General features: G+C 37.7%; 1 protein-coding gene across 1 annotated transcript in view; it reads left to right on the top strand.

The window, feature by feature from the left end:
* The window catches only part of ZDHHC15 (zinc finger DHHC-type palmitoyltransferase 15), an 84590-nt gene that overhangs the window by 20297 nt on the left and 42873 nt on the right, over positions 1-21420 (top strand). The window contains exon 3 of the mRNA XM_045839425.1: positions 7399-7493. Coding sequence (XP_045695381.1) covers positions 7399-7493 — 95 coding nt within the window. The remainder of the gene's footprint in view (positions 1-7398; positions 7494-21420) is intronic.

Here is a 21420-nt window from a genome sequence, read left to right as displayed (position 1 = left end):
CACAAACCAAAGAACAAGAAGAATTTTCAGGAGCTACCAGAAGCTAAGAAGAGGCAAGGAAAGATCCTCCCCAGGAGCCTTCCAAGAGAGCATGACCTTGTCTACACCTTAATTTCCAACTTCTAGCCTCCAGCACTGTAAGAGAATAAATTTCTGCTTTTTAAGCCACCCAGATTGTGGTAATTTGTTATGACAGTCCTAGGAAACTAATATAGTACCTCATAAATTTTAATCTCTAATGTACTGTTAAGAACATTGTATCAGTAGCAAATGAGCACAGACTTGGGTGTCAGATATACCTGTGATCAAATCTTGATTTTGCCACTTAGTACATATATGACCATGGGGAACTTAACTTCACTAAGTTTCACTTTCTTTGTCTGTAAAATGGGGATAACAATACCTGCCTTTCATGGTTGTTTGGAGCATGAAATGAGATCATGTACAAGGTCTGTCCAGAAAGTGTCCGGGCATGTAATGTTAAAATGGAGACATTTATTGAAGAAGATAACAAGATATAAGAAACATTGTACATAGGACAAGGATGCCTCAGTCCCCTTCAAAGTAGGCACCTGGGGACCTCACACAGTTCTCCCAGCGTTTCTTCCACTGTTCAAAACACTCTGTAAAATCCTTTCAGTACTATGTAGAATAAGAGAGGTGAAAGCAGGCTTCCCTGTCTTGTTCTCTATCTTAAGGGGGAATGCTTCTAATTTTTGCCCGTTGAGTATGATATCGGCTGTGGTTTTGTCACATGTGGCCTTTATTAAGTTGAGGTGCAATCCCTCTATTCTCACTTCACTTAGAGTTTATATCATAAATGGGTGCTAGATTTCATCAAATGCTTTTTCTGCATCTACTGATATGATCATGAGGTTTTTATCCTTCATTTTGTTTATGTGGTGTATCACATTTATTGATTTGTGGATTATACCAACCTTGCATTCCCAGTATAAATCCCACTTGATCATGGTGTATGAACATCTTAATGTATTGCTGTATTCAGTTTGTTCATATTTTGTTGAGGGTTTTAGTATGAACGTTCATCAGGTATAATGATTTCTAATTTTCTTTCTTTGTCTGGTTTTGGAATTAGGATAATGCTGACATTGTAAAATGAGCTTGGGAGTCTTCTCTCTTCTTTAAGTTTTTGAAACAGTTTGAGAAGGAGAGGTGTTAGTTCTTATCTGAATGTTTGGTAAATTCACCTGTAATGTTATCCAATCCAGGGCTTTTGTTTGTTGAGAGGTTTTTTGATTACTGCTTCAGCTAAGCTAGTTATCTGTCTGTTCAGATTGTCTGATTCTTCCCAATTTAGTTTTGGAAGATTGTACATGTAGGAATTTATTCATTTCATCCAGATAGTCCAGTTGTTGGCATATAGTTGTTTGCAGTATTTTCTTACAATCCTTCCTATTTCTTTGGTGTCAGTTGTACTTCCACTCTTTTATTTCTGATTTTATTCATTTGGGTCCTCTCTCTTTTTTTCTTTATGTGTCTTGTTAAAAGTTTGCCAATCTTGTTTATCTTTTCAAAAAACCAGCTCTTGGATTCACTGATTTTTGTTATTGTTTCTTAGACTGTATTTCATTTATTTCTGGTCTGATATTTTCTTATTTCATTCCTTCTATTTCATTACTTCAGGCTTTGTTTTTTTTTTTTGTTTTAAGTATAAAGTTAGATTGTTTATGAGTTTTTTTTGTTTGTTTCTTGAGATAGGCTTATAATGCTATGAATTTCTCTCTTAGGACGGCTTTCCCTGTGTCCCACATATTTTCGGGTTGTTCTGTTTTCATTTTCATTTGTTTTAAATCATCTTTTGATTTCTACCTTTATCTCATTGTTAACCCATGCACTGTTTAGTAACATGTTATTTACCTTCCATGTCTTTGCATGTTTTTCAGTGTTCATCTTGTGATTGATTTCTAGTTTCATAGCATTGTGGTCAGAGAGGATGTTTGATATTATTTCAGTTTTCTTAGATTTATTGAGACTTGTTTTGTGTTCCAACATGTGATCTATCCTAAAAAACATCCCATATGCACTTGGAAAGAATGTGTATTCTGCCACTTTTGGATGAAATGTTCTGAAGATATCAATGAAATCCATTTGATTTAGTGTGTCATCTAAGGCCACCTTCTTCTTGTTGATTTTTTGCTTGGGAGATCTATCCATTGATGTCAATGGGGTGTTAGATGCCTTACTATGACTGTATTTCTGTCAGTCTCTCCCTTTATGTCCATCAATATTTGCTTTACATATTTAGGTGCTCCTAAGTTGGGTGCATAAATGTTTACAAGGATTATATCCTCTTGTTGGATTGTTCCCTTTATCATTATGTAGTGTTCTTATTTGTCTCCTACTGTAGCCTTGGTTTTAAAGTCTGTTTTGTCAGATATAAGTACTGCTACTCTAGCCTTTTATCCTTTCCATTTGCCTGAAATGTCTTTTTCCATCCCTTTACTTTTAGTCTCTGTGTATCTTTTATCTGAGGTGAGTTTCTGGAAGACAGCATATATATGGGTCATATTTTCTTACCCATTCAGCTACCTTATGTCTTTTGATTGGAACATTTAAGCCATTTTCATTTAAAGTGACTATTGATAGTATATATCTATGTCCACTTTATTCATTCAACTATGTTCCTCTGATTTTTATTTTTTCTTCTTCTTAAAGAAAGCCCTTTAACATTTTTTGTAATACTGGTTGGTGGTAACAAACTCCTTTAACTTTTTCTTGTCTGGAAAGCTCTTTATTTCTCCTTCAATTTTTAACGATAGCCTTTCTGAGGAAAGTAGTGCCAATTGTTTAAGTCTTTGCTTTTCATCCCTTTGAATATGTCATGGCATGGCAATCTCTTCTGGCCTTAAACATTTCTGTTAGGAAATCAGCTGATAGTTTTATAGGGGCTCCTTGTAGGTAACTAACTGCCTTTCTCTTGTAGCTTTTAAGATTCTCTCCTCTTTAAACTTTGCCATTTATATATGATATGTTTTGGTGTGGGCCTCTTTGGGTTCAACTTGTTTAGGTCTATCTGCACTTCTTGGACTTGTGTGTCTTTTTCCTTCACCACATTACAGAAATTTATTAGTCAATATTTCTTAAGAAAAAAAGATTTTATTTATTTATTTCTAGAGAGAGGGGAAGGGAGGGAAAGAGGGAGAGAAACATCAATGTGTGCATGCCTCTCCCCAATGGGGACCTGGCCTGCAACCCAGGCATGTGCCCTGACTGGGAATTGAACCAACGATTCTTGGTTTGCAGCCCACGCTCAATCCACTGAGCCACACCAGCCAGGGCTACTTAATATTTCTTTAAATAGGTTCTCAGTCCCTTGCTGTCCCTCTTCTCCTCTGGTATCCCTATGATGTAGATATTTTTATAGTTCATATTATCCCAAAGGTCTTGTAAACTACCCTCATTTTAAAAAATTCCTTTACTTTTTGGTGCTCTTATTGTGTGTTTTATGTAACCTTGTCTTCCAAGTCACTGATTCAATCCTCTTTTTCATCCAACCTGTTTATTCATTGTAGTCTGTTTTTTAAAACATTTTATTTCTTTTTAGAGATAGGGAAAGGGAGGGAGAGAGGGAAGAAGCAAAACACTGATGTGCCAGAGAAACATTGATTGGTTGCCTCTCACATGCCCCCAAGCGGGCACCTGGCCTGCAACCCAGGTGTGTACTAGGAATTGAACTGGCAACCCTTTGGTTCACAATCTGGCACTCAATCCACTGAGCCACACCAGCCAGGGCCATTGTAGTCTATTTTTTTATTTCAGATATTGTATTCTTCACTTCTATGTTTTTATGCTGTTGTAGTTCTTGCTAAGTTCCTTGAGCATCCTTATGACCATTTAAAAAATTCTTTATGTGGTAAATTGCTTCCCATTTCATTTAGCTCCTTAAAAGAAAATATTTCTCCTGTCTTTTCATTTGGGACATGTTTCTTTGTCTCCCCATTTTGTCTACCTCTTTGTATTTGTTTCTGTGTATTAGGGAGATCTGCTTTGTCTCCCAAACTTGGGAGGATCTTTGGTGCAGCTCAGTATCAGATGCTGCCTGTGTGATTGGCCCCTGGCAACCTGTTTGGAGCTTCAGTGTGATCCAGTTTGTGGCTGCCTTGGCTGGCCATGGGTGTACTTGGGAAGGACCAAGGTGTAAGTCAATGTCAGCTTCCACCATCACCAAATCCAGGGGCATGTAAGAAAAAGGTCTTAAGAACCCTGAGATTTGCCTGTGCTTACCTTCACCTTTTTGCTGCCTGTTAGGCTCAGTCATTAAGGGGCCTCTGGCTGTACTTGAGTTGCATGAGGATGGTTTTCAGTGAATCACCAGGTAGGGGTGAGTGGTGTTCACCAGATACATGCAGGCTAAATCTTGGTGCCAGTGTTGGGTCTAAGGTCTTTCAGCAAATGTCTCAGGGTATAAAAAGTCTAACTGGCACCTATCAGTTGCCCACAGACTGTTGTGATGCAGCAGGGTCTCAAGAAATCAGCAGGGTGAGGCCAGTAGTGTTTATCAACCCTAAACAGTTTAAGATTTGGCTGTGTAAAGAAGGGCTCTGCACTCATCAGGCTTGCAAGGAAAAAATGGCCTTCCTAGGACCACACAACTCAGTCTGTCTTAGAGTCTGTCAGGAGGCAAATCTCAGCAGGACAGGGCTGTCAGGAGTTGGGAGAGTGGGGCTAGCATACTTTCCATGAGTGTGATTGCCTATCAGTCTTGGGAGTAACAGAGGAGTGGTTCTTACCACAGAGCCACAAAACCCAGTCGCTGACACCCCTTGATTCTCTCAGACCTCTATACCTCTACCCAGGCAGCTGTCTCTTCAGCAGGGTGTGAGCTCTGCAGGATGGTGTAACAGGGAGTCCAGAGGGTGGAGCTGTAACATTTCCCCAGACTGATGCTCTAAGGAGGGCAATGCTCCACCCATTTCACATCTCCGGCCTTCCTACCTGTCTTAATGTGGCTTTTTTCTGTAAATCCTTAGTTATAAGACTTCTGTTCAGCTACTCTTCAGCTGGTTTTTCAGGTTGATTGTTTTATATTTTAGTTGTAATTCCAGTTTGGTCCTGGGAAGATGTGAGTGTAACTTCTACCCACTCTGCTGCTATCTTGAATCTCCATGCAACTTTTTAAAAGGAGAATGAAGAATCTTACTCTTGCCCTGGCTGGTATGGCTCAGTGGATTTAGCACTAGCTTGTGAACCAAAAGGTCACCAGTTCAATTCCCAGTCAGGGAACCTGTTTGGGTTGCAGGCCAGGTCCCCAGTTGGGAGCTTGTGAGAGGCAACCACACATGGATATTTCTCTCCTTCTCTTTCTCCTTCCCTTCCTCTCTCTCTAAAAATAAATAAATAAAATCTTTAAAAATAAATACAGTGTTTATTTTTTAAAAAGAATTTCTCTCTTTCTCAGTTATGTTAAGTGAGCAATCTGTAACTTATAGCAAATGAAAAACAGTGTGTGTTGTATACTGTTGTGGTGCTTTGTATGCTTAAAATATAAAAAAATACAGAATAAAGTCATGACACTGACATTTCTTGATTCCAGGGAGGGAAACTGAGTTGCTGAGGGACAGGGATAGAAGGGAGACTTTTTACTATGTACTATTTTATACCTTCTAACTTTGAATCTTGTGTTTGAAATAAAGAACAAACTTACAGTAACCAGAGGGAACAGGGGAGGGTGATAACGGGGAAAAGAAGGAAAAGGGTCATCAAGGAACATGTATAAAGGACCCATGGACAAAGCCAAAGGGGGGGAAGGATGGAGGGTGGGAGGTGGGGGTGGGGTGGGGAAAATGTGGGTAAGAAAATGGAGACAACTGTATTCGAACAACAATTTAAAAACATAAATACAATGAAAAACTTTGTAAAAGATTTTATCTATTTTTAGAGAGGGGAAAGGAGGGAGAAAGGGAGAGAAACATCAATGTGTGGTTGCCTCTTGAGCACCCCCTGCTGGGGACTCAGCCTGCAACCCAGACATGTGCCCTGACCAGGAATCAACCAGCAACCCTTTGGTTCACAGGCTGGCGTTCATTCAATCCGCTGAGCCACACCAGGCAGGGCATCTGAAAAACTTTTACAATGAAAACCTTTTAAATATAAAAACTCTACATGTATATTATGTTTATATATATTTATAGAAACATATAAAAATAAGAAGGTCTGAAATGATATACAACAAACACCAAACCAAACAGGTATGACTTAGGAAGGGGAGGTGAGACATTAGATGTATGTGTGGGATGCACATTTACTTTTTACTTTATGCTGCTTGAATTTGAAAGAAGATTTTATAATTACACAAGTCAACCACATAAAAAGAAATCTTATAGGTCTGGGGACACTGTACCAAGAGAGTACAGTTATTTTTTTTTAAATTCTGCCATAAACATATGGAAGGCTTAGCCCTATTAATATTTCCGTAACATCATTCCCATGAGTATTTCTGATAGATTGAAGTTATAAGACCTTGTGGTCACCACCCAAATTCAAGAAAATATACAAGGCAATATACTGACAATATATTATAGAGTTGTACAGTTGAAACACATAATTTTATTAACATTGGTTAATTTTATGTCACCCAAATAAATTTAATAATTTTTTAAAAAAGGGAACAAGACCTTACCATGCAAGAATTCAAAATGAAATAGTAAGCTGACCTTCAGTCTTACAATGACTTTCATGAAGAATGCTCAAATTTCCCATATCAGAAGAATTATCCAGGAGGCAAAGGGCATAAAAAGATAAGAAGTGGATAACCACTTTTATAATGATCTCGAATGTACACCTCACATTTCCAAAGTGCGTAGTCTTTGGAACTATTGAAAAAAACTTGTAATTTAGAGTCAGAATTCCTGTTTTTAAAACCTGGCTAAATTTTAGAGTAGCTGTGTGAATTTGGATCATCAACTACCCCTATGGTTAATCAACTACTCCTATAGTTATTCAACTATCCCTATCCTATTACTTGTTTGAGAAACTTATTAAAAAATTAAATGAGATATTGCGAATGCACATTCTAAGCTATGTAGTGTTCGAATACTGTTATTATTTTTCATCACCCACAGTGGCAGAGTTAATGACAATTACTTACAGTAGTTTCCCCATATTGTCATAAGGGACATTACCTCTTTACTCCCAGAACTTCATGCCAACTTTTAAAACATGCAACTTCCAGAACATCTCTGGTTCAAAATTTGTCACTGTAACTTGTTACTGTCACTGTAGGGGAAAAAGTAAAGTTAATGTTTCATAGTAATACCAAAAAAAATAATTGCTACTAGAAAAACAAAGTACAAATTTGTTGTTGAGCTTCATGTCTTTTTGTACTCTTAGAAGTGGGCAAAAGGATAATATAAACACTTTTATTTTCTTAAATTTCAGTTATCTACCTCATATTCTACCATGCCATCTTTGTGTTCTTTACCTGGACCTACTGGAAGTCTATTTTTACACTCCCTCAACAGCCAAATCAGAAGGTAAGAATACTGCTTATTTCATAAAGCCTAAAAACAGAGGCAAGTAGAAATGCCAATAATGCAAGAAAAGGACAAAAAGGGAAGCAAAAAGCTTTCTATTATAAAAAATAGAGATTAAGAGTAATATTTCAAAAGGACTCTTGGTGATAAAGATACATTAAGTGTAGGATTGCCTATTGAAGGTGTTTGTGAAATCACTAGCTGTGGATATATTTAATACTAGAAAACCACTACCTGCATTGATGACATAATTAGAGAAACAAGAACCCATTTGGATTCTGAAAACTCATCTAGTTCAATTCTATGAAGCTATTATTTTAGAACGCAGTGAGACTGTGGAAGACAACTGTTAGGAAGAAGTTGCAATAGTGAAACTGATCATTTTCAAATTGTGCTGCATTGAATCAAAGTGTTTCCTGCAATATTTAGGAATATTTATCAAAAAATTTGTAATTATACCAGGCATTTCTATTATGTGACTACTACAAAACAGGTTTAATTCCAATGTAGAAAAATTAAAAAAAAAACAATGGAGGAGACTTAAACAGCCTACAGACATTAAAGAAAATACTGGTTTAAATTCTACCATTTAAGGAATCAAATTGGTACACAAGAAAAAATAAAATTAAATGCAAAAGAAGGCAGTAATTCAAGAATTGATGAACATAAAAGATATAAGCTTATAGAAAATAAATAGCAAAATTCTACAAGTTCTCCTTATAAGTAATTATTTGAAATATAAATGAGTTAAACTATCCAGTTGAAAGGCAGATATTTACATGATGGATTAGCATCACCTATCTTTATGCTGTCTATAAATGAGTCACTTTATTTTTTAAAAGATTATATTTAATTATTTTTAGAGAGAAGGGAAGGGAGGGAGAAAGAGGGAAACACCAATGTGTGCTTGCCTCTCATGCTCTTCCTACTGGGGACCTGGCCCGCAACCCAAGCATGTGCCCTGACTGGGAATGGAACCAGCGACCCTTTGGTTCACAGGCTGGCACTTAATCCACTGAGCCACGCCAGCCAGGGCCAAATGAGTCACTTTAAAACCAAAGACGTAAATAGGTCAAAGGTGAAAGGATGGAAAAATGTTATTCCAAGCAAATAGTAACCTAAAGATAGCAACAAGGGGAGCTGTACTAATGTCACATAAGGGGGCTTTTAAGACAAAAACTGCTGCTAGATACGAAGAAGAAAAAGATCTCACTGAGTGATGCCAGAAAGATGACAGAGTAGAAGATGCTGGCCTTTGTCCCCCTACCAAAAACAACAGACAGCTATGCATGAATGAAAATAACCATGAGAGGGCTAAAGAGTTTAATTATGTACCTGCAGCAACACAGTGGAACAAAAAATGAAGAATAATCATACAGGAAGGATTGCTAGGAAGAATAATTTGATGGAGATATCTTGAGAAGGCTAAGAACAAAGAAACGGGCCAGGCACTAACAGTATCAGCCACACAACAGGTACTAATGCAGTCACCAGTGGTCTGCTTTGTAGAGGACTCTGGCAGCTTTTGCCACTGAGGACCTCAACAGCCCCTGGGACAGCCATGAATTTCCACAGTTTTTAACAGCAGAGGACCTCAAAATGTTTGGTGGTATGGACCCCAGCAGTCTCTACCACAGAGGATACTGGCAGCTTTTGCCACTGAGGTAACCAATAGCCATCACTGCCACAGACTGTCCTTAAAATGGGATACTGCTGAGACCTCCTTACAAAAAGAAGCCCCTGTTGTGCCATCGAGTACTGGGAATGCTACGCGAAACTTTGTGCTTTCTCTAGACCCCAGAGCCATGGATCTTTACATGCACTTGCTACTAGATGCCAACATAACAGCCATTCCACCCATGCCCATCCTGCAAACCCTGGCTTCATAGCCACTCTGCCTATACCAGTACCTCAGACACCAGAGCCACCAACAACACATGATATCTCATGCCGCAGATCCCAGAGACACTATCATTCCATGCACACCTGTGCTCTGGACCCTGGATCCATGGCCACTCTGTAAGTGTTCACAACACGGAAACTGGAGTACTGCTGAAGTATATGCACCTGTGCTCTAGAATCCATTACCACAGCTTCTCCACAAGTATTCAAACTTAAGACCCGAGTCACCACCATATCAGACTCATCTATATACCACATATAGCTGCTCTTTGGACTCTAGTTCCATTACTGCTCTGCAAGTGCATGTGCCTAAGTCAATGGAGCCCATGCCTCAGACCCCAGAGCCTCTGTAGCTCTGTGAGCCTGTGGATTTATGGAAGCTGGAGGTATCATACTTCCTGATTTCAAATCATGTTATAAAGGTATAATAATCAAAACAGTATATTGCTGATATAAAAACAGACACATAGATAAATGGAACAGAATCAAGAGCCCAGAAATAAACCCATGCATATATAGTCAACTAATCTTCAACAAGTTGCCAAGAATACACAATGGAATAATAATAATCTCTTTAGTAAATGTTGGTGGAAACACTGGATATCTGTACAAAAAAGAATGAAATTGGACCTTTATTTTACACCATTCAAAAATAATTTAAAATGGAATAAAACTATTTAAACATAAAACCTCAAACCATGAAATTCCTGGAAGAAAACGAAGAAAACCTACCTGAAATTGGTCTTGGCATGATTTTTTTATTTTTGGTTTTGACACCAGAAGTATGCAACCAAACCAAAAATAAACGAGTGCAACTACATTTAACTAAAAACTGTTTGCACAGCAATGGAAACAATCAACACAATGACATTGCAATATATGGAATGAGAGAAAATATTTGCAAACTTTATACTTGCAAAGGGATTATTATCCAAGATGTATACTGTCCAGAAAAACTCCAGCTGTTGTTAATATAACAAGAATGGTATGAGTGACATCAATGTAAACTGGCAGCCAAGGAGAATGGACTGGAATGTGCATGTATAAACAAGGACAACTTCACTGTACCTAGTCAGTGGGGGTGGTAGACACCATTGAGTGAGCATGTGTACTGTGTGGCAATTGCATTCAAAATGACTGAGCAAGTAGAGTAATGAATCTGTATCATTTTTTGCATTAAGCTTGAACATTCCTCCACAGAAACTATTCAAATGATTCAGAAGGCTGCAACTATGGGCAACTGCTAATTGGCAGCTTCATCATGACAATGCACCCATTCATGCATCATATCTTGTGCAGAGTTTTTTGTGATACATCAAGTCACTCTGGTGACTCAGCATCCTACAGCCCAGATTTAGTGCCCTGTGACTTCTGACTTTTCCCAAAACTAAAACCACCTTTGAAAAGAGAGATTTCAGACCATTAATGAGGTTCAGAAAAATATGAGGGGACAGCTGATGGTGATTGGGAGCACTATGTGAGGTCCCAAGGTGCCTACTTTGAAGGTGTCATTGTCCTATGTGCAATGTTTCTTGTATCTTCTTCAATAAATGTCTATTTTTCATATTATGTGGCTGGATACCTTCTGGACAGGCCTTGTATGGAACTCAACAACTCAATATATATATAAAAAAACACCCCACAAAACTAGCAACCCAATTTAAAAATGACCAAAAGACCCAAATAAACATTTTTTGAAAGAAGACATATGACTAGCCAACAGGTATATGAAAAGGTGCTAGACACAGGGAAAATGCAAATTATCAGCAAAATGCAAATCAAACCAGAGAGATCACCTAACAACTGTCAGAATGGCTATTATCAAAAAGTCAAAACATAAGAAGTGTTGGCGAGGATGTGGAGAAAATGGAATCCTTTAGCACTCTTGGTGGGCATGTAAATTGTTGCTGCCACTATGGAAAACAGAATAGTTGTTCCTCAAAATATTAACAGTAGAGTTACCATATCATCCAGCAATGCCACTTCAGGGTATATATCTAAAAGAAATGAAGTCTGTATCTCAAAGAGATATCGACACTCTTATATTCATTGTGCCACTAATCACCGTGATAATGATATGATCACAATACCCGATATCAAACTCTATTATAAGGCCACTGTAATCAAAAGTCTGGTACTGGCATACGAACAGATATGTAGATCAATGGAACAGAATAGAGAGCCCAGAAATAAACCCAGATCTCTATGAACAATTAATATTCAACAGAGAGAGCAGGGGCATAAAAAGGAGTAAAAATAGCCTCTTCAACAAATGGTGTTGGAAGATCTGGACATGCAGAAAAATGAAACTCAACCAACTTACACCATACACAAAAATAAACTCAAGATGGTTAAAAGACTTAAATATAAGTCGCAACACCATTAAAGTCCTAGAGGAAAACATAGGCAGGAAAATCTCAGATATTCCACATAGCAATATTTTCACCGATATGTCCCTTACAGCAAGGGGCATAAAGGAAAGAATAAACAAGTGGGACTTGGTCAAAATAAAAAGCTTCTGTATGGCCAAAGAAAATATCAGCAAAATGAAAAGGGAACCAACCATATGGAAAAATATATTTGCAAATGATACCTTGGACCAGGGTTTGATCTCCAAAATATATAAAGAACCCATATGACTCCACTCCAGGAAGATAAACAATCCAATTAAAAAATGGGTGAAGGACCTGAATAGCCACTTCAAGGAGGACACACAGAGGGCCCAGAGGCATGTAAAGGATGCTCAGCATTACTAGCCATCAGATAGATGGAAATTAAAACCGCAATGAGATACCACTTTGCATGGGTCAGAATGGCCATCATAAGCAAATCAACAAACAACATATGCTGGCCAGGTTGTGGAGAAAAGGGAATCCTAGTCTACTGTTGGTGGGAATGCAGACTGGTGCAGCCACTGTGGAAAACAGTAAGGATTTCCTCAGAAAACTAAAAATGGAATTGCCTTTTGACCTGACAATTCCACTGCTGGGATTATGCCCTAAGAATCCTGAAACACCAAATCAAAAGAACCTATGCACCCCCATGTTCATAGCAGTACAATTTGCAATAAGCAAGTGTTGGAGGCAACCTAAGTGCCCATCAGTAAATGACTGGGCCAAAAAATATGGTACATTTACGCAGTGGTATACTACGCAGCAGAAAGAAAGAAGGAGCTCCTGCTCTTCACGACAGCATGGATGTATCTGGAGAACATTATGCTAAGTTAAATAATCCAGATGGTGAAAGACAAATACCATATGATGTTACCTATAAGTGGAACCTAATCAACAAAACAACAAGCAAGCAAAATACAACTAAAGACATTGAAATAAAGAACAAAGTGACAGTAACTAGAGGGGGAGGGGGAGGAGGAGGGGGATAATGGGGGAAAGAAGGGGAAGGGTGGTCAGTGAACATGTATAAAGGACCCATGGACAAAGCCAAAGAGGGGTAGGATTGAGGGTGGGAGGTGGGGTGAGTGGGGTGGAGAAAATGGAGACAACTGTAGTTGAACAACAGTAAAAATTAAAATTTAAAAAATGACAACAACCTATAAATACCTATGTTATAAAAAAGGAGTAATATATTGCCCTGGCTAGTGTGGCTCAGTGGATTGAGTGCTGGCCCATGAACCAAAGGGTTGCTGGTTCAATTCCCTGTCAGGGTACATGCCTGGATTGCAGGCCAGGTCCCCAATAGGGGGCATGTTAGAGGCAAACACACATTGATCTTTGTCTCCCTTTCTCCCTCCCTTCCCTTCTCTAAAAATAAAGAAATAGAATCTTTTCAAAAAATTAAAAGGACTAATATATCAATGCAATATACTTTACACCTTAAAGAATCAAAAAATGAAGAGCAACCTAAACCCAAAGTTAGCAGAGTAAAGAATAAGGATTAAAGCAGAGATAAACTAAATAAAAATAGAATACAATAGAGGCAATCAATAAAACCAAAAGTAGGATTTTGAAAAGATCAACTAAATTGGCAAAACTTGAGCTTGACTGACAGAGAGAGGGAGAGAAGGAGAGAAGACACAAATTATTACTATTAGAAAGAAAAGTGGGGCATTAGTACAGACTTTACATAAACAGAAATAATTATAAGAAAGTATTATGAAGAATTATGTGTCAAGAAATAAAATAATCTAGATGATATGGGCAAATTCCTAGAAACACACAAACTACTACAGCTAAACCAAGAACAAATAAAATGTCTGAAGATAAGTATAATAAGTTAAGAGATAATATTAATTAAAAATCTATAAAGAAAAAAGACCAGGACCAGATGATTTCACAGGTAAATAACAAACATTTAAAGAAGAATTAACACAAATTTTTCTCAAAATTTCCCCCCAAAAATGGAAGAGGGAGAAACACTTTGTATAGTAAGCAAGAAAAAAAAATCATCTAAATTTGACAGGAAGAAATAAAATTATCTCTGTTCACAGATAACATGATTAAATGAGCTTAGAAGGCTTCCCTCCTCTTGAATTTTTTGGAGTAGCTTGAGGATAGGTGTTCTTTTTCAAATGTTTGACAAAATTCTTCTTTCAAGCTATCCAGTCCAAAACTTTTGTTGCTGGAAGTATTTTTTTATTACTGCTTAAATTTAATTAATTGCAATCAGTCTATTTTGATTTAGTTTTGGAAGATTGTATGCTTGTATAAATTTATCTATTCTGTCCAGATTGTCCCACTTGTTGGCATATAGTTGTTTGTAATATTTTCTTACAAACCTTTGTATTTCTGTGGTGTCAGTTGTTACTTCTCCCTCATCATTTCTGATTTTATTTATTTGCATCTTCTTTTTTTCTTGATGTGTCTGGTTTTTTTTTATCTTTTCAAGGAACCAGCTCTTGATTTCATTAATCTTTTGTAATTTTTGTCTCTATGTCATTTCCACTCTAATCTTTATTGTTTCCTTTCTTCTACTTACTCTGTGCTTTTTTTGTTGTTTTTATCTAGTTCTTTTAGGTGTAGGGTTAGATTGTTTATTTGAGATTTCTTGCTCCTTGAGGTAGGCCTGAAATGCTATAATTTCCCTACTTGGAACTCTTTTTGCTGTGTTCCATAGATTTTGGGTTGTTGTGTGTTCATTTTAATTTTTCTCCAGGTAATGTTTGATTTCTTCCTTGATCTCATTGTTAACACATTCATTGTTTAGTACTATGTTATTTAGCCTTCATATGTTTGTATGTTTTTCTGTTTTATTTTTTTTTTGTAATTAATTTCTAGTTTCATATGATTGTGGTCAGAAAATATGCTTGGTATGATTTCAATCTTCTTGAATTTATTAAGACTTGTTTTGTGTTCTAACAAGTGGTCTATCCTAAAGAATGTTCCACATGCACTTGATAAGAATGTATATTTTGCTGCTGTGAGATAAAATGTTCTGTGAAGATCAATGAGATCATTTGCTGGAGTGTCATTTAAAATCGCTCTTGCCTGTTGATTTTTGTCTGGAAGATCTATCCATTGATATAAATGGTGTGTTAAAAAGTCCACTACTATGATTGTATTGCTGTCAATCTCTCTCTTTATGTCCATAAGATTTTCTTTATATATTTAGGTACTCCTATGTTGGGTGCATATATGTTTACAAGGGTTATATTTTCTTGTCGAATCCATCTCTTTAGCATTATGTAAGGTCTTTCTTTGTCTGTTGATACAGCCTTGGTTTTGAAGTCTATTTTGTCTGATATAAGTATTGCTACTGCAGCTTTTTGTTTTGTTTTGAAAAATTTTTTTACATCTCTTTCCTTTCAGTCTGTTAGCATACTTTATTCTGAAGTGGGTCTCTTGTAGACAACATATATACAGGCCTTGCTTTCTTATTCATTTAGTAACTCTATGTCTTTTGACTAGAGCATTTAATCTCTTTACACTTAAAGTTATTATTGATAGGTACTTATTTGTTGCAGTTTTATTCTTTATAACTATGTTGATCTCCCTGTCTTTATTTTTTTTTCTTCTTCTTAAAGAAGACCCTTTAACATTTCTTGCAGTACTGGTTTGATGGTAATACACTCCTTTAACTTCTTTTTGTCTGGGAAGCTGTTTATTTTGCCTTCAATTTTAAATTATAGCCTTATTGCATAGAGTAGTTTTAATTGTAGGTCTTTGATTTTCATCTCTTTGAATATTTCTTACCAATCCCTTTTGGCCTGAAATGTTTCTGTTGAGAAATCAGCTGACAGTTTTATGGGAGCTCCCTTGTAGATAACTGTCTCTTGCTGTTATAATAATTCTCTTTGACCTTATACTTTGCCGTTTTAATTATATGTCTTGGTGTGGGCATGTTTGAATTCATCTTGATTGTGATTCTGTGCTTCCTGGACTTATGTGTCTTTTTCCTTCACCAGGTTAAGGAAGTTTTCTGCCATTATTTCTTCAAACAGTGTTTCTATCCCTTGCTCTCTCTTCTCTTTCTGGTATTCCTATGATGTGGATGTTGTTATGCTTGATGTTGTCCCAGATGTCCCTTAGACTTCCCTTATTTCTCTTAATACTGTTTTTTTTAAAAGTATTCTCTTTGGGTGGTTATTGTTACCTTTTCCTCTGATTCGCTCATCCTATCCTCTGCTTCATCTAACCTGCTATTGAGGCCTTCTAGTGTATTCTTTTTTATTTTATTTTATTTTATTTTATTTTATTTTATTTTATTTTTTAAAAGATTTTATGTATTTATTTTTAGAGAGGGAAGGGAGGAAGAAAGAGAGAGAGAGAACCATCAATGTGCAGTTGCTGGGGGTCATGGCCTACAACCCAGGCATGTACCCTGACTGGGAATCGAACCTGCGACACTTTGGTTTGCAGCCCGCACTCAATCCATTGAGCTACGCCAGCCAGGGCTGCTTCTAATGTATTCTTCATTTCAGATATTGTGTTCTTCATTTCTGACTGGTTCTTTTTTATGGTTTCTATGTTGTTTTTAATGCTTACAATCTCTTTGTTTAAGTTCTCACTGAGATCATCCATTCTTCCCCTAAGTTCCTTGAGCGTCCTTATAACCATTTGTTTTAAACTCTGCATCTGGTCTCTTGGTTGCTTCTATTTCATTTAATTCTTTTTCTGAGGAGTTCTCCTGTTATTTCATTTGGGGCGTGTTTCTTTGCCTCCCCATTTTGCCTGCCTTTTGTGTGTCTTTGTGTATTCGGTAGTTTTGCTATCATTCCCAAACCTCTTATCATGGCTTTGTGATGAGGTGTCTTGTGGGACTCAGTAGCAAAATCTTTCTTGTTAACTGAGGTAGATATTCTTGGAATGTTTCTTGTGTGTTAGTTTGCCCTCTTGTTGTAGTTGAGTCTTAAATGCTGTTGACTCACATGTGGGTAGAGTTAAATTTCAGGTGGTTTGATTATAAGGGTAGAGCTCTGTCACTGTGCATGTGTCACTGTGCATGGGCTGCCCCACAAGTTGAATCTGTGCCCAGCAGGGCCTGGTGCCTACTGAAATCCCCCTTTAAGTATGCTAGTTGTGTGGCTAGTTGGGTAGAGCTCTGGTGTGGTCTGAAGGTCACCTTTTGTTGTGCTGGTTCTGGGTCTGCTTGGGCCAGATCTGGTGCAGGTCAATGTCAGATGTTGTATGTAACGTGTTTTGGGCTACCATTCTGGAGAGCTACCATGCTGCTCACTCTTTGTGACTGTATCTACTAGGCCTGGATATGTATTGGAAAGGTCATACTGTGTATGAGGGTCAGCTTCCTGCAGCTCTGAGCTGGGGACATATCAATACAAAGTGCAAGGCATTCTGAGGTCCACTTCCATCTGTTGGCTACTCTGCCTTTCAGTGAAATTGCCTGGACTTGCTCTTTCTCTAGAGCCTTCTGAACAAAAACTGTAATGTGGGCCCAGGCCAGCCACAACCCACAGACTTTTCCACAAGGTGCAAGTTCAGTAGATAGGTTGACTGGGGTCAGGAGGGTGGTGGGGACAGCATGGTTGGTCTCTCAGTGGGCGCTAGGGAGTGCCACTACTCTAGAGCCATACCACTTAGTCTCTGCTAGAGTCTCAAACTCTAGCTCCTCCAGAAGCAGCACACTGCAGGTTTAGGTTGGGTGGAACAAGCCATCCTCCTTGCAGGAGCAAACTCAGCAGAGCAGAGTCACTGAAACTGTGAAGGACTGATCAAAAGAGTCTCCTGTTTTGGTTGGTGCTAACCTGAGATGCAGGAGGGAAGCAAGTACTTTGCCTCTCCCCTTCTTCACAGTCGCGGCCATCTGAATCCTGGACAGGAGCCTCTGAGGGAGACACGCTCTGAAGTTCCCAGCTCTGAGCAGCACTCCCTATCTTCATAATTTTTATTTGGTAAAAAGAAAAGGTGAGTCTTTGGGGCCTAATTAATAGACAAAATATTAATTTTTCTATCACCTATATCCTCTTCTATCACCAATTGCCCCACCAAAACTTCATTTGCCCACTCATTGTATTCTAATCCCCAAAAAGGCTTGGTTAGTTCCCGAAATTGGGCATCCAGGCATGGCCTATGATTCTAAACAAAAAACAACTTGTCAAATAACCATAAGGTATTCATCACATACAAGCAGTAACAATATAACCACCAGAAAGTTATATTTCCAAAGACATCCCCAAAATTAAAGTGTTGCCCCAAGTTGCTAGTATTGTCAAAGTTAAAAGTAATTATGACAAACTTCATACTTTTGAGTCAGTCAGTATAATTTTCTTCTAAGGAAACAAAATAACTAGTTGTTTATTTGGTAAATTTATATTATTTAGTTACTATTTTATAACATTGATCTATAGCCTTTTGATTGGGAAAATTATTGGATTTGTGCATCTGTCCAGTTCATTACAGAATCCTCAGCACCCTGTGCCTCCATCCATTAAATGCTCGTACTGCACCGTATTTATTGTAACAACCAAAAATGCCCCTACATATTTCTACATATGCCTTGGCAGGACTCAGCTATTACTTTGCATAAACATGACATGATATCATAAAAATGTACCACTAGAAATGTATCTTAAAGTTGAGTGTTTGATTTTATGCATTTCCAATTTTAAACTTAGATACAGTAAATTACCTTAAATATTTCATTGTTTTACTCTTATTGATGTGTAATATGCATATTCTACTCCAACAGTGAAGCTGTAAAGACTACAATTTGATGAATTTTTACCTATATATACACCCATATAATCATCATCCAGGTTAAATTTTGAGAATTTCTAACACCTCAGAAATATTCTTTATAATCCATAGACACATATGATGATGTGTGGTGATGGTCTAAGGGAAGGGGTAATGAGGGCTGGGTGGAGGTGGGCAAATGGGGGAAAATGAGTACATCTGTAATAGTGTAAATAATAAAAATAGCTATAAAAAGAGAAGAAATATCCTTTATGTCCCTTCCCAATCAACTTCCTTTCAAAGGTAACCACTAATCTGGCTTCTAACAGCCTTGCCTGTATTTGAAACTCACAACAAAAGAATGATAATATGCTTGACTTAGGGTGCTGAACACACAATACAATACACAGATGATGTATTATATAAAATTGTATACCTGAAACCTATATAATTTTATTAACCAATGTCACCCCAGTTAATTCAATAAAAAAGAAACAGACACCTTTTAATTATGATGTTTCTTCGTATGGGCCTGTTTGGGTTCATCTTATTTGGGACTTTGTGTACTTCCTGGACTTGTGTGTCTTTTTCCTCCACCAGGTAATGGAAATTTTCTCTCATTATTTCTTCAAACAGGGTCTTGATCTCTTGCTCTCTCTCTTCTTCTGGTACCCCTATGATGCAGCTGTTGTTATACTTCACATTGTCCCAAAAGTTCCTCTAACTATCCTCATTTTTAATATTCCTTTTTCTTTTTGGTGCTCTGATGGTGTGTTTTCTGATACCTTGTCTTCCAAATTACTGATTTAATTTTCTGCTCTATCCAATCTATTTTTTATTCCTTCTAGTGTGTTTTTCATTTCAGATATAGCATTCTTTGTTTCTGACTTGTTCTTTTTTATGGTTCCATATCCTTTTTCATGCTGTTGTAGTTCTCACTAAGTTCCTTGAGCATCCTAATCATTTTTTTTACCTCTATACCTGGTAGATTGCTTGCCTCCATTTTACTTAGGTCTTTTTCTGGAGATTTCTCCTGTTCTTCCATTTGGGGCATGTTTCTTTGTCTCCCCACTTAGGCTGCCTTTTTCTGATTTTTCTTTATGTGCAAGGTAGATCTGCTCTGGGGTCTTGGTAGGGTGGCTCTGACAGGATACCTTATGTAGTAGGTATCCTGTCAGATCCAATGGTGCAGTCTCCTTGATCACCTAAGCTGGGTGCTCCAGAAATGTCCCTTGTGTGGATTATGTGAGCCCTCCTGTTGTGATTGAGTTTTTATTACTATTGGCCTGTACATGCATGGGTTCAACCTTCAGGCTTGCTAACTGTGAGGATCAACTCTGACCACAGTGTGCCAGCTGCTGTATAGCTACTGACCACACTATGTGGAACTCTCCTCAGTAGAGTCTGGTGCCTGCCAACATATGCCTTTGGGTATGCCTCTTGTGAATCTAATTGGATCCTGTCCTAATGTTGTCTGCAGCTGGCCACTGGATGTGTTGGTTCTGGGCCTCTTGGGAGGGACTGTGGTACAGTCCAATGTCAGATGCTGCCTGTGACTGGCCCTGGGCATTCTTTTTGGAGCAGTCTTGATGTGTCTTCATTTTTTCTTTAATTTTTTTATCCTCACCTGAGGACATTGTTAAAAAAGATTTTATTTTGTTTTTTTTTTTTAGAGAGGGAGGAAGGGAGGCAAAAAGAGAGGGAGAGAAATTTCAATGTGTTGTTGCCTTTTGTGTGCCCTGTGCTGAGGACCCGACCTGCAACCGAGGCATGTACCCTGACGGGGAATTGAGCCAGTGACCCTTTGGTTTACAGGCCAGTGCTCAATCCACTGAGCCACACCAGCCAGGGCTTGATGTGTCTTCATTTGTAAATCCTTGGTTATAAGACTTCTGTTCTGCTAGTCTTCAGTTGGTTATTCAGGTTGATTGTTCTATATTTTGTTTGTAATTCCACTTTGGTCCTACAAGTAGGTGAGTGTAGCTTCCACTTACTCCAGTACCATCTTGAGTCTCAAAAATAGACTTTTAATAACTTATTACCATCTAGCACTTTTACACCAACTTGTGAAATAGGTATATTGCCTCTATTTTATAGATGAATAAACTTAAACTGAGTGTCTGATTTTTAAAAGTGATTTTTTTAAACTATTAAGTGGAAGAGATGAGATTTAAACCCAGAAAGTCTGGACACAGATCAAATCCTTCTCTTTTTCACTTTGCAGGCCAGCACTCAATTCACTGAGACATGCCCGCCAGGACCAAATTTCTTAAACTGTGAAAATTTCTAAACTTCTACTCATTTGCAAGTTTAGAATATGTAGATAATATAACAAGCAGTCTCATGCAGATTCTACAAAAGTGTCACTTATGAAAAACATTTACAACTTAATAACAAGCATGTTAATCATCAGTAGGGTCCTGTCAGCAAGGTGTCACACATCTGTATGCAATATCATATTGTGGTGTAATGGAGTGGAAAAGGCACAAGTCTTGGAGTAAGGTGAACTAGGTTTGTGTCTTAGTTTTGCTTCTTACTAGTTGAGTGAGTAAAAATCTCAAGTTACTTAATCTAAGTTTTTTTTATTTATAAAACAATACCACTTAGCACACAGAGTATGAATATTGAGATAAAAACCAGATAAGATAATTGAGATAAATATCTAGAGAAAGTTATAAGCCTAATAGGTACCTGAGCTTCAAGGATAAGTAACAAATATTTTCTTCAAAATAATTAGCCCTGGCTGGTGTAACTCAGTGGATTTAGTGCCAGCCTGCAAAGAAAGGGATTGCTGGTTTGAGTCCCAGTCAAGGCACATGCCTGGGTTGCAAGCCAGGTCCCCAGTAGGCGGTGTGAAAGAGGCAACCACATATTAATGTTTCCCTCTTTATCTCCGTCCCTTCCCCTCTAAAAATAAATAAAATAAAATCTTTAAA

Source organism: Phyllostomus hastatus, unplaced genomic scaffold (genome assembly GCF_019186645.2).
Source record: "Phyllostomus hastatus isolate PE091 unplaced genomic scaffold, TTU_PhHast_1.1 phas_contig_30, whole genome shotgun sequence".
Lineage (NCBI taxonomy): Eukaryota > Metazoa > Chordata > Mammalia > Chiroptera > Phyllostomidae > Phyllostomus > Phyllostomus hastatus.
This window is presented reverse-complemented; position numbering and strand designations above follow the sequence as displayed.